The sequence below is a fragment of the Bison bison genome, unplaced genomic scaffold (genome assembly GCF_000754665.1).
Source record: "Bison bison bison isolate TAMUID 2011002044 unplaced genomic scaffold, Bison_UMD1.0 scf7180017864330, whole genome shotgun sequence".
Taxonomy (NCBI): Eukaryota; Metazoa; Chordata; class Mammalia; order Artiodactyla; family Bovidae; genus Bison; species Bison bison.
The window spans coordinates 4315421-4329496 of NW_011494902.1; the positions used below are offsets into that span (position 1 = coordinate 4315421).

General features: G+C 38.4%; 1 protein-coding gene across 1 annotated transcript in view; it reads left to right on the forward strand.

Annotated features, from left to right (window-relative positions):
• The first annotated feature begins 210 nt into the window (after positions 1-210).
• UBXN4 (UBX domain protein 4) overlaps positions 211-14076 on the forward strand; it is a 30111-nt gene continuing 16245 nt past the window's right edge. The window contains exons 1-5 of the mRNA XM_010853667.1: positions 211-484; positions 6871-6973; positions 9538-9566; positions 10216-10334; positions 10982-11156. Of these exons, the coding sequence (XP_010851969.1) occupies positions 403-484; positions 6871-6973; positions 9538-9566; positions 10216-10334; positions 10982-11156 (508 nt within the window). The 5' untranslated portion in view covers positions 211-402. The remainder of the gene's footprint in view (positions 485-6870; positions 6974-9537; positions 9567-10215; positions 10335-10981; positions 11157-14076) is intronic.

Consider the following 14076-nt stretch of genomic DNA (forward strand, 5'->3'; position numbering starts at 1 on the left):
GGGACCAAGCCAAGACTACAATTCCCGTCATGCATCGGGAAGACGCCACCGACGCCATTTAGCGATTAGTCATTCTTCCCTACGCCTCCTTCTATTTCTGTGACTGCAGCGCCTTGCGGCCTCGCGTGCGCGCGCACACTCCGACTTGCCAACGAGACAAGGCACGGGGGCGCGGCGCTTACGCCGACGTGTGGCGTCACGTGTCTCGGGGTGCGCCTCGCCTGCGCGCTTACGCCCGTCCAGTGGGCCGCTGACGGGTTTGCGCGCCTGTGCGGAGCCGGAGGCGGGGTGCTGACCGGCTGGGGCTGCGGGGGCCGCGGAGCCAGGCGACGGAGAGGGCGGGGCCAATTCCGGGACCGCGGCGACAATACACCGAGCGAGCGCCTCGGCCCGAGGGCAGCGATGCTGTGGTTCCAGGGCGCCATTCCGGCCGCCATCGCGTCGGCCAAGAGGAGTGGCGCGGTCTTCGTGGTGTTCGTGGCAGGTGAAGGAGGCGAGGGCCCGAGATGTGGCACGGACACCCCCTCCGGCCTACCTCCAACCCCAGGGGCCCCCAGCCTTTCCTCCGGGCCCCAAGAGGCCCGGCTGCCAGTCCCTGGCGTCTCAGCGCCTGCCCCGGCCTTTTGGAGTACACCTGGCCTGACCCCCACCGCTCGCTTTTCCCGGCCCCCTTGCGGGAGGCACGGTCCCGGCCTCGCCCCCCAAACGCGCCGAGCCCTGCCGTCTCCCCAGTGCGGGGCGAGGGGACGGGTAGAGCAGGCCCTAGCCGCCCTGCTCGCGGTCGAGCCTGACTCCGCGCCGCCTGCGGAGTTGGCACCCGCAGACCCCACCGTCGCCTCCTGGCGCCCCCGACGGAGTGCTCCACTTGGAGAGACCCACTTGGAGAGACTTTAACTCCCGTATAGTTAGTGTGTAGGTGAGGAGAGAGACGGGCCCTAAGGCCGTTTTGCTTGTAATTAGTTGTGGACTTTGAGGAAGAAAGCTGTGTCATCGGTAATCAACAAAGAGAAACCACCTGATGTTCACTGTTACTGGCTTTCGTGTGTTCCTGAAACGTAAACTTTTGAGGTCTATATAAATCGTATTTTTTTTAATGCCATAGGAGTGGAGAATCTAATATGAAATAATTTGCAAGTGGATTGTTACTTAACCGTTTGTTTCGAAGTAGACACACAAGCATTGATTCTTTTTATTGTCTTCCTAGCTTAGCAGCAATAGCAGCAGCAGTATCATAGATACAGTTTTAGAATGTGTACTAACTCATCTATTCTGTGTTGCTCTGGGTTATTTTGCTCCGTATTTTATTACTGCAGTCTTCTAGATTTGCAGTACACTTGTGCCTCTGTGAAGTTTTGCTGATCCTCATTACCTGAACCGAATTAGTATTTGCGACTACCGTTAATTTGAGGTGCACTATTTCAACTATTTGTGTTTAATAACGGTCTGTTCATTATTAACTGTGGCTTGGAAGGCTCGGTAATCTGTAGCTTTATGCACTGTAGTGAAGAGCAAGTTGCTGAAATATGAGTTTCACAACATTAAATTTGAAATTTTGAATTGTTTTAAATTATGGTAAAATTTTAACTCATTGATGTTAATTAGAAGAGCTGGAGTAGTTCAGATTCTTTTATGCTGTTTTTTTAGAGTTATATTTCACATAATAACTAACTGCTGTAAACCTGTAAGAAAATAAGTGGATTAAAAATGAAAGGAAGGGCTTCTCAGGTGGCTCAGTGGTAGAGAATCTGCCTGCCAATGCAGGAGACACAAGTTCAGTCCTTGATAGTGGAAGATCCCACATGCCCCGGAGCAGTTAAGCCCACGGGCCACAACTACTGAGCACACTCCCCGCAGCTACTGAAGCCCCCCGCCTAGAGCCCGTGCTGCGCAATAAGAGAAGTCACCCAATGAGAAGCTTGGGCATTGCAACTAGAGAGCCGCGTCCACTCTCCAGGAAAAGAAAAGAAGCCTAAGCCCGGAGCAGCAAGGAAAACTCAGCACTGCCGTAGATAAATAAAATCATAAGAAAAGGGAAAGGAAAACTAATGATACTGAATATGCTCATTAAGAGTGCAGTAATAGTTGTAACACCATTTTAAGTTGTGTTTTTCGCATATACTCAATTGATCCTGGACGTTGGTAATACAGGGTTTATCATGCCCATTTTATCAATGAGGAAACTTAGGTCCACAGCGGCTAAGTGTCGTACACCAGTGTCACAAAAAGAATATGTATCTTTTCTTGACAGATTTTTTTTTTATCAGCTTCCAAAAAAGTGTCTTTTTTGTTTCTCCAGAGGAAAAAAAAACCATTGTACAGACAGACGTTAGGTAGTTATACAACAGACCTTAGGTAGTTAACTGAAATTGGTGTAGAAATCAGGAAATCTTTTGTAGAGTTTGTTACAACCTTTCTGTTTTGTGACCAGGGGTGGAGCCCTCACCTCCTGCATTGGAAGAGGACAGGAGGAACTTTTCACCGCTTGCCTGCCAGGGATGTCCCCAGTAGTCATATTTTTAAACAGAAATCACATTTGATCAGTGTCCAAAGGTTCCTTGAAGGCACTCTTGGACTAACCTGTTAATTTGAAAGAAATGCTAGGTTTAATTAAGAAACATTTAGAAACCCATTTGGAAACAGTAGCGCTAATTAGTACAATAGAAAAATAAAGTCATAGGTCTTTGGGGCTTTGTGTCTATATATAATATATACCTTCTTCAATTTAAGTTTTTCTGATGAGCATGTATCATGTAACATATGCTTTTAGAATATGGGTGACTGTTGAATGTTTGCAGGAGGACTGTTAGCAGTCTGTGGAAGGAGTTGCTTCCACATCACTTGACCCATTCAAATACCGTTAGTTTTTCTAGAGTTTTAGGAAGTTAGTCTCCAACACTGGCTGGAGTGTGTAGACAGTGCAGTCATGAAATTGCAACACTTATAAGTTGCTTAGACCTTTATTCTTTTTTTTTTTTAATGTATTTATTTAGTTGTGGCATGCAGATTTTTTAGTTGCGGTATGTGGGATCTAGTTCCCTGATCAGGGATCGAACCTGGGCCCCCTGGATTGGGAACATGGAGTCTTAGCCACTGGACCACCAGGGAATTCCCTAGACCTTTATTCTTGACTTTGAAGAATATAGTCAGAACTCATGATTTTCTTAGATCTGAGACCTTGACAGTAATGTGCCAACTCACTGGAAAATTAAAAAGATAGCTTTATAGTTGGAAGGAAGTGGTTCATATAGCCACTCAAGTGGGAAACATTTTAGGCAGATTGTTTATGTTTTAGTGAAATTTTCATGGATCAATTAAAGAATATGTGGAATTACTGTTAAGAGACTGGAGAGGTTACTACTAGTTAAGTCAAACAAGTATTTTCAAATTATTGTAGGTGTGTAAATTGAAAGAAACAAACAGGTTTTGATTCTTGGGAATGTACAATAATTTGACAGGCATTCTGAAGCAGAGGTGTCTTGTCACTGGCTAGACAACTAAACACTGGTCATTGACTGATGGTTCTAGTTGGCTAAAATCTCCTTGACCAATGCTATTTAATGCCTTTTTTTTTTTTTTTTTTGATTAAAATAGACTAAAAAGCCATTTGGGTTTAGACCAGCTGAGTTTTTCTCTGTTGAAATTCTTGGTTGTAGGGTCTGCAACTGCTTCCAAGTTTGTATTGCTCTTTTTAAGTGGCTTTACTTTGGGATACTGCTAACACCACCAGGAATGTAATGTTTTCTCCTGAAATCTTTGGCCCATCTAACTCCACAGCATAGTTCATAATTTGATTAAAAATAAGAAAGTAAAGATACCAAAGTTGGCAGTTAAAAATCTCACCCAGTAGAGCTAAGGTAACTCTTGTTATGTAATTCCATTCAGTCTCTTACATCTCTGTTGGTCAGGCAGCTGTTGTTGCCCTCCACTGAGTCATGAGCAGACATTGCTAGTGGAGATGGAGCCCTTGAGAAGCTGTCTGCATCGAACAGCCTAGGTGAAGGAGTGAGGAACATCAGCCTCAGGAGTGGCAGGTCCATCCTTCCAGCTGCCTATTTGACATCCCCATTTGGATGCCTCACAGGACTCTCAAGCCTGAAAGTATTACTGCTTGAATCTGTTCCCCACCCCCTGGTACTCTACTGCTAAGTAAATGGCACCACCTTATATCCAGTTGGATAAACCCAAGCATGGGAGTCATCTTTGGACTCAACTCTTCAGTCTCATCTTGTTCCCTGGTACCTAGTGTTCACAACACTCCTAACCATACAGCCCTTTCCCTCCACAGAAATTCCTTCTGCTTAGTGAACTTTTCTGGCCTGTGGCATGGTTTACCTCTTTCATCCTTTAGGTCTTACCTTAAGTATCACCTCAGAGAGGGCTTCCCTGACCAATCTAAAGGGGTCTGTTTTTTCAGAGCATTTCTTACATAATTATAGTTTACCAAACAAGTACTTTTTTTAGATTTTAAGCTCCACTGAGGGCATATAGTATCTCATTTGTTTTATATTTAGTTATAGTTAGCACAGTGCCTAGCACAATATAAATGTGAAGTAAAATAGTGAATGTATGAAAGAAAGAATGAATAAAAATAACCCCTTACACCTCACAGCCTTCTCTAAGTGTATTAAGGATGTTCCTTTGTAGCTATTTTCTAGGTTGATAATCTTGTCATTTACTTGGAATCTTGCAGCTCTCGTCACCCCATAGTGTCTGAAGACATGCTCAGAATGATCTCATGGCAAATGATAGTTTTCCTGTCTGCTGCTTCAACATCTAGGCGTCTGCTAATGGGCATTGTTTTGGTCTTGGTCTGTGCATGCATTCTATCCCTGTCTACTTTTCCATGGCCATATTTCTCAAGCCCCTTATTACTGAATAGTCCTGAATCTCATTTCAGAAAAGATGTTTTCAGCCATGTAGCATTAGTCAAGTTTTGTAGGCATGCCAAGATTCTATACAAGAAATTTAGTTATTCGTTCTACAAAACACTTATTGAGAGCCTGCTGTACTCCAGCTATTTACTATATACTAGATTCTGTTGTAGATGTTTGAGTTATAACAGTAAATAAGAAGGAAAACAGTTCTTGCCCTCATGGAGCATGAGTTCTAGTGGAAGGAAACAGACAACAAACAGTGAACATGATAAGGAAAACAAGTCGCCTGTTAGAAGGTTATAGTATTATAGAAAAGAAATGAGGGAAATGGGAAATGAGGAAGCTTTGAAAATATGTGAAGTGTGTCATTTTATTTTTGCTGTGCTTTGTGGCTTGTGGGATTTTAGTTCCCAACCAGGGCTCAAACCTGTGCCCCTGCAGTAAAAGTGCCGAGTCCTAACTACTGGACCCCCAGGGAATTCCCTGATCTGACTTTTTAAAAGAGGATGCTGCGTTAAGAGTAGACTGAGCGGGGAGACCAGTTAGGAGGCTATTGTAATCATTATGTCAGAATATGATATTCCAGATACATTCCAAATATTCCAGATATATTTTGGAGATAACATCAACTGAAGGCAAAAATAAGTAAACTTTGGTCTGAGAACTGAAAGGATGGTGTTATCAATATCAGATAACTGAGATGGAGAAGACTAAGGGTAGATTAAAATGAGGAAGGGGAACACACATGGGAAGAAAACAACTTACAAAATAGTAGGTATAGAAAGCTCGCATTTTTGTAAAGCAAAAAGTGTGATCTGAAAACATAGCTCTGCTAACCTTAGAAATATTTTTCAGTGACTTAACTCTGGTAAGTTTCCCTTTGCCCATCAATAAATGGTTATGCCAAAATCTAGATGTTACAGGTCTAAAATGGAAATAATCTCTTAATGGGTGTAATTTTAAAAATATTTTGTCATTGAGGTATTGCATACAGTATATTAAGTAAAATATATTCAGTGAACAGCTAGATGAATTTTTATAGATGAATACACTTGCGTAAGATCAACATTTCCTATCATATGACATTGCTTATGCAGAATCTAAAAAAAAATGATACAAATGAATTTAACTACAAAATAGAAATAAACAGAAAATGAATTTATGGTAACCCAGGGTGGGGCAGGGGGAAGGGTGGGTAGGGATAGATTGGGATTGACATGTATATACACTACTGTTTTTAAAATAGACAACCAATAAGAATCTACTGTATAGCACAGGGAACTCCGCTCAGTTTTCAAGAGTATGGGAAAATGGGAAAAGAATTTGAAAAAGAATAGGTACGGGTATATGTATAATTGAAAAACTTTGCTGTACACCTGAAACTGACACAGCATTGTTAGTCATATATATATATAAACATTTCCAGGACCCTGGAGGCTCCTTCATCCTCTTTCCCAATCAGTAGTACCTCCACCAAGGTAGCATGCATGCATGCTCAATTCTGTCACCATAGATTAGTTTTGGATCAGCATACCTTTTATAACTGGCATACCTCTAACAAAAGGCAGGTGCAAAACTGCAAACAGAATCACACCCGGCTTCTGTCTACCTTGGAGGGATTCTGGAGAATAAGTGGTGTGTGTGCGGAGGACATTAAACTCAACAGAAAGATATTACGTATAGGAAAAGTATTGTACCTTTGTTTTCTAAAATCATATGTACAAAAGCCAAAATAGACACATTTCTGCCCATGATTTGCATCATAATTTGGATGTCTTCATTTAGAAACACTTTGTATAACCTAAATACCAGTATTTTCTTTTTCATTACTTTTTATTAATGTTAACAGTCACTTCATTTATGGAAAAATTCAGTTTTCAAATTTGGTAGAAAATAGTATTTGTGGGTTTGTATTTTATTTGAAGTTCCAGATTACAGGGAAAAGAATCAGCAGATACTGGCCTTATGCTATAAGAATGCTTGAAATGTTTTACAGGTGATGATGAGCAGTCTACACAGATGGCTGCAAGTTGGGAAGATGAGAAAGTGACAGAAGCATCTTCAAACAATTTTGTTGCTATTAAAATCGATACCAAAAGGTTTGCTTATGTTTTGCTTATGTTTACTCTTGCAATTTAAAACAAAATTTTTAACCATTGTCTCTGGTTGTGATTTATGATTTATACTCTTGAACTATAAGAATGTTGATTTTTGTCTAAGGTGTTCTGAGGGCTTATATTCTGATTGCCATTTTTCAAATTTCTTCTTATATCATTGAAAAACTGATAAATTCTTGGTCTGCCAAGCAGCTATGTGACATACACCAGTAATGCAAAGGAACTGTGATCCTCAGATTCTAAAAACTTGGAAGTAATCATAAACAATATATTAAATATCTCTAAAAGGTTATAACCACTCTTTTGGATCCTGTTTTTGAAAATGGAGTCATTTAATTCAGTAAAAATAAGAGCATTTATAGGCACATCATAGTTCCTGATAACCACAAGTCTGTTTCATTTGTGAATATATCCCTCTTCCCCCATTAAAATTTGTGTGTGTGTGATGGAAAATTTCAGGCATACACAGCAGTGTTTGAGTAGTGTAATGAACCCTGCCCCCCCACCTTGTCAACTACTTAGACAGCTGTCACCTCTTGGTTAGTCTTGTTTCATCTTTTCCCCCACCCATTTGAACCCATCCCATATAATTTTGAAATAAATCTCAGTCATCATATCATTTCATCTATCAATATTTTGCTATGTCTCTAGAAGATAAGAATTCTTAAATTTTTTAACAATACTTCAAAAATTAATTTAATTTCTTAATATCAAATACCTACCAAGTGTTTACATTTTCAGTAGTTTCATCAGTCAGGTTTTGTTATTTATTACAGTTTGTTTGGTTCAGGATCCATAAAGATCTACACATTGTGATGCGCTGGTCTCTGTCAGGCTCTTTACTCTGGAGGCTTCGCCTCTGGATCTCCCTCTCTGTCTTTTTCTTTGCAGTCTATTTTTTTGAGAATCCAGGTGATTGTTACATAGTTTCCTGCAGTGTAGGCTTTGTTCATTGTAGTCCTGTCAGTGTCATTTAGTTTATTACTCTGTCCTCCATTTTCTGTAAATTGACATTTGGATTCAGGTTTCTTTCCCCCACTTAAGACGACTTCTTAGATGGTGGTATGTCTTCCATTCTTCTGCGACAGGGTGCATAATGCTCTGTTGTTTGTCTTTATGATGTTAGCCACAGCCATCAGTGATGAATGCCTGGAAAAATTTTGAAGTGGGCTTTCTGTTCTTTTGGTATGAATAGTATCAAAATGAAAATTACTATCAACATTAAAATAGAAATTTACCTGTAATTTTGTAAACTTTTTATTAAAAATTTTTTCTTCATTAATAAAACATGAAGCAAATCATAGTACAGTCTGCTTCACAGTAGTTACTGAACATTTATTTATTGAGCTATAATTGTGTTTTTTTTTCTTTTTTCTTTTAAAGAGTCTATCATATCATCGATATTGTCCATTCTCTTCCAGAAGCACCTTTTAGAGTCAGTAATGGCAGGAGAAATGTAGGGGTTTGTTGGGAATGTGGAAGAAATGAGAATTTCAGAATTGTTGTGATTTATATACAGACTGATATATCTAGCATTTTTAAAAACAAATTTCTATTAGCAGATGCAGGAGTACTTGTGTATAGTGTTGGTTGACGGTTGTTTCATTATGGACAGCTGGATGAGATCTAGTATGTTTTTTAAATTATGAAAAGTAAATTTATTATATAATAATAAAGCTAACGTTCTAGGAACATGTTAGTATATTCTTATTTATGGAGGTATCTTGCATTGAAAATAGATTGTTAGAAAATGTATCAAAAGTTTACAGTGGTTATAGCTGAGAAAGTAGGATTCTTGATAATATTTTTCTTTATAGTTTTCTTTTACATTTTCAGATGTTTTTATTATAATCATGTCTCAGATTCGGAAAAAGACAAAGCAAATTTCTGGTTCTTTGAAGCATTGATTTGGTTCTTGGAATTACTCATCTACATTTATCAATGTCTTTTATTACTGTTATAAAGTCTCTCTCTCCCATTCCTGTCCCTAACCACTCTTTGGAAGAAACCAAATCAAGAGAATACCATTGTTTTCCTCTCCCTTTTTTTTACAAAAATGATAGTAGTTTGACATACTTTTTTTTCTTTTCCCTCTTTATAATTGCATGATTCATCAATTTTTAACTGGTGGATATTTAGGTTGTTTTGAGTCCTTTCGTATTACAGAGTATTGCATTATCACTTGCACAAGTAATTCATAGGTATTAATATCTTCTTATTACAAGCTACAATATTGTATTCAGAAACACATGCTGCTGAGGAAGCAACATGGCAGATACTAAGGTGATTTTTAGGTGCCGCATCTGACCACTAGTTTGTGGTTTGCAAGAGCAAGTATCTCTCTAATTTGAAAATTATAAAACAAACCCAAAATGGTCTGTGAGATAAGGAATACATTTTTCTCCTTTCAGTTGATAGCTATGAAAGGAACTTGTAGTTTCAGAAAAATACTTGTAATTGGTACAGTACATTTTTATAAAAACAACTCAGTATTTGGGAAATACTTACATTCATCTAGTGATTTGTTGTTTGATTTTGTTTTGCAGTGAAGCCTGCCTACAATTTTCACAGATCTGTATCCTTTACATGAAGAATCAGTTGTATATATATGAATATTGCTTGAGGATTTACCTTTCTTTTGGTTGATGCATAACAATTAGAAATCATTTGTTTTTATTTAAGAACTGATGAATTCTTGTTTATGGAAACTTTATATTGCTGATTGTCCTTTCAGACAGTGCACTGTATCAAATGGGGTCATGGGGAGTTTGTTGTTGTTTTTTGCCTGTGAGGTGCAGCATATGGGATCCTGCAACCAGGGATCCCAGGGATGGAATCCATGCCCTCTGGAGTGGGAGTACAGAGTCTTAACCACTGGATTGCCAAGGAAGGCCCCTTGGGGAGCTTTTTAAAATTGCGATTACGATAGCTGGAAAGCAATATGATGCAGTTGGAATGTTATTTAATAGAAGTAGCTGGCAAGAGATAAGATAGATGTAAAAGTCATGATAGAAGGGAATGTAATGAGTGTTTTCCACTTACGTATATGCGATAGAAATAAATCAATTCACGTATCACAGTGATAAACTAGTTGAAATTATTTTGTAAACAGGTTAGCTTATTGTGAAATTTACAAAGATTATTTTGTTTCTTTTAATCAGTAGTGTTTAATAAAATTATTCCCTTGTTTCTCATGAGTTGTTAGACTTGATAACACTGTGCAGATCCTGTAGTGTGTGTTCCCTCCAGTTTTTTTATTGGAGACAGTGGAATTCCTTTGGAAGTAATAGCAGGAAGTATTTCTGCAGATGAACTTGTTACCAGAATCCACAAAGTCCGGCAGGTGAGAAGGAACAGAATTGGTTCTTTGTATAAACATTGGAAAATGATCTGTCAGGAACTTGACTTTGGAATATTTTTGGAGTCACTCTAAATATTCAGGAACTAGCCATGCTATTAAACTTAAAAGGTAGTTAATACTGTCTTTCTGGACTGATTTTCAAAACCACTTTATGAAGTTAGAGGTGCCTATACATGAGTGACTTCTTATTCTCCCTTCCCTTTTCCTCTGTCACCCAACCACACAATGTAGTCACTATTACTTTATTGCAAGAGAGTATTGCTCTCACATTAAGGTCCTTAATAGTATATTACTTGACTTGTTTTATAGATCTTACTCAATTTCTCACTTCCATCCACTTTGGGCATATGGCTAATACAGCTTGTAACCTTTTTCCTTGAATTCTCATTTTAAGAAAAATCAACAGTGTGCTTTAAAAATCTTTTAATGCTCTTGTCACCTTGCTGTTGAATTCCATAGTGTGATTATGTCATGTTTAGGACTATACATTTTAGATTGATTTACTTGGGAGGTTCAGTACTTCTCACTTCTGTGGAGTATAGATTGACTTCCTCATTTTTGGTCTCATATACCATGGTAAATTTAGATTCTTACCTGTAATTAAAATCAGTGTTTTTTTTCCTCCTTAGATGCATTCATTAAAAGGTGAAGCATCATTGGCAAATGGTAGCCAATCAGAAGGTTCAGTCTCTACTCCATCTGCCTCATTTGAACATAACAACACTTCTGAAAACTGTCAGTCCAGAAATGTAGAGCTCTGTGAGATGCCATCCACTTCTGATACAAAATCAGATTCTGCAACAGGTAATTTTTAGTGTACCCTTTTGGGTACACTAAACACTTTACTTCATTTTGAAGACTGGATTAATGTTTTTAAAAATGAAAATACTGTATTTTTCCCCTTCACATTCACTTAATTTAAGGAAATGGCAACCCACTCCAGTATTCTTGCCTGGAGAATCCCATGGACAGAGGAGCCTGGTAGGCTGCAGTCCATGGGGTTGCAAAGAGTCAGATACAACTGAGTGATTTCACTTGTATGGGGAGGGAGATGGGAGGAGGGTTCAGGATGGGGAACACATGTATACCTGTGGTGGATTCATTTTGATATTTGGCAAAACTAATAAAATTATGTAAAGTTTAAAAATAAAATAAAATTTAAAAAAAAAACATGAAAAAAAAGTTAATTGTAAAATAGAGCTTGTAGCAATAAGAGTTGTGACTGCAGAGAGGTTGATAGAAAAGGCAGAGAGAAATTCTATACAATATTTTAAAGATCATGTACAATCACTTGTTTTGTATAATATAGCTTTGTATCAGGCAATGTAGGGTTAGATACAAAGCGAGAATATTATTTTTTTTATTCTATTTATTTTTGGCTGTACTGGGTCTTCATTGCTGCTCACAGGCTTTCTCTAGTTGTGGTGAGCCGGGGCTGCTCTTTAGTTTTAGCGCACAGGCTGCTTATTGCAGTGGCTTCTCTTACTGCAGAGCATGGGCTCTAGGGCATGTGGACTTCAGCAGTTGCAGCTTATGGGCTCTAGAGCGCAGGTGCACAGTTCCTAGTTGCTCCAAGGCATGTGGAATCTTCCCGGAGCAGGAATCCAACCTGTGTCTCCTGCATTGGCATGTGGGTTCTTAACCGCTGGACCACCAGGCAAGTCCAAGAAGTACTTTTAGATTAGTATCTTAAAAGGTGATCCTGCTCTAGCTCCTGTATAGATAATCGTCAGGCCTGTATTTGAATATATTTAATGAGAGGAAGCTCATTACCTTGCTAGGAATCTTGTTCTGTTGTTGAACCCCTTAGGCTTTAGCAAAATTCTTCCCCATATTCGATGTTCTATAATTTCCCATTAACTTTAGTACTACTTAAAGAGTTACACATAACACTCTGGATTCTGTTATATTCCCACAAAGAGCATTCTTGTGTTTGGTTTAATAGGTAAATAACTTGCTTAGGCTCAGACTGTTATACTCTCTTATCTGAGGTGAGTAGCAACTCTAATCTTAGTTCTTTGTAGTTTTTTTGTTTGTTTGTTTAGCTTCATTATGGAAAATTTTAAACATACAGAAGTAGAGAAGATAGTATAAGAAATCTCATGAACCCATTGCCTATCTTCCATCTATTTTTAACTCATGGCCAATATTGTTTCATCTGTGCTTCCTTTCCGTATCTCCTTGCCACTTATTATTAGGATACACTTAGGCATTATATCATTTCATCTTTAAAAATGTTGATATTGGGACTTCCCTGAAGGTCCAGTGATTAGGACCTCTCCCATGTTCTCACTGCCAAGGGCCCAGGGAACTGAAATCCCATAAGCTGAGCAGCGTCACAAAAAAAAAATATCTTAAAAAGCATTTTAGAAAATGTAAATAGAATGTGATTATCTCTTATGAATCCTGGAAAGTTTAACATTGATTCTTTTTTATCATTAATTAGGCAATATTTATATTTACACTAAATTTTCCAGCTTTGAGTTGGAGTCCAATATATCATTATTAGTCAGTGATTTTCATAGATTCCCACTGTCATCAGTGGTTTTTTTCTATAGTTTCCCACAGTCTGGATTTGGTACATCCCTATGATAATTTGTAAAAATTCCTCTAAATTGGAAGTAATACTACAGGCTGGTTTTAGTTGTTGAAGTCAGGTTTATTCTTTTTTGTCACGACTACTTTATGGGTGTTGCTGTGCATTTTTATCAGGAGATAAGTTATGCATGATAATCCAGTTGTCTTTAAACCTAAAGACAGAACTTCCTCTAGTAATTTTACTGTGTTTGGATTTTTATCAGTTGTTTTAGCTGATTGCCATCCATTTTTCTTTGTTTATGAGTCATAGATCCACCTCACTAATTGTTATACACAACACTTTTTTTCAGCTTGTTCACAGGTTATTTTCAGAAGTTTTCTTAAATATTTTTTGCTAATATCTAATGACCTTGACATTCATTTTACTTACTAAAGAAAACATTAGTTTCCTATAGAACACACACTGGCTGCTAGAGATTACCATTTCTTACTCAAGGGTTGCATTCATGATATGCTAGTAGATATTTAACAAAAGTTTTTTGTAGCGAGGGAGAAAAGCCCTCATTTGTAGTGTTTACTAATTTCCGAAGTGTAAATAATCCTTCTGTGGCTGATTTCAAGTTATGTAGGTGATGCACTGAATGTCAGGGTAGGAGTACATGCATACATACCATTGATTCTATTTAGTAATTCTAATATTTCTATTACTGCTGTAATAACTGAATCACTTAGTGCCAGTCCTAGTACAACTTTCAGTCTTGTGCTTCTGTAGCACGTATTTCTCCTAACAAGTCTATGCAGTTTTTTATAGGTAAGGTAGTGAGATTGAATAACTTACTCAAGTGACAGAACAAGGTTTAACCCAGACTTTGTTGCTCTGCAGTCCATACTGTTTCAAAGATCAAACATATAAGGAATAATGAAGTTGATAGTGAGTGGTAAGGAAGGAAATAGCAGAGGTTTTGAAAGGGAGTACCAGACCATAGCTATCCTCTACTGCAGACCAGGACAAAATTCTGTCCTTCAAGAAATCCTCAAAAGAATATTAGTGTATGAAATATTCGGTATGAAAAGCTTCTCTAGGAATCATTGTGGTCTGAAGAAGCAGATCCCATGGGTCATCATAACGTTAGTAATACCCAGTATCATACTTGGCCTCTAGAGCTTCGCGGGCCCCCCCCCCCTT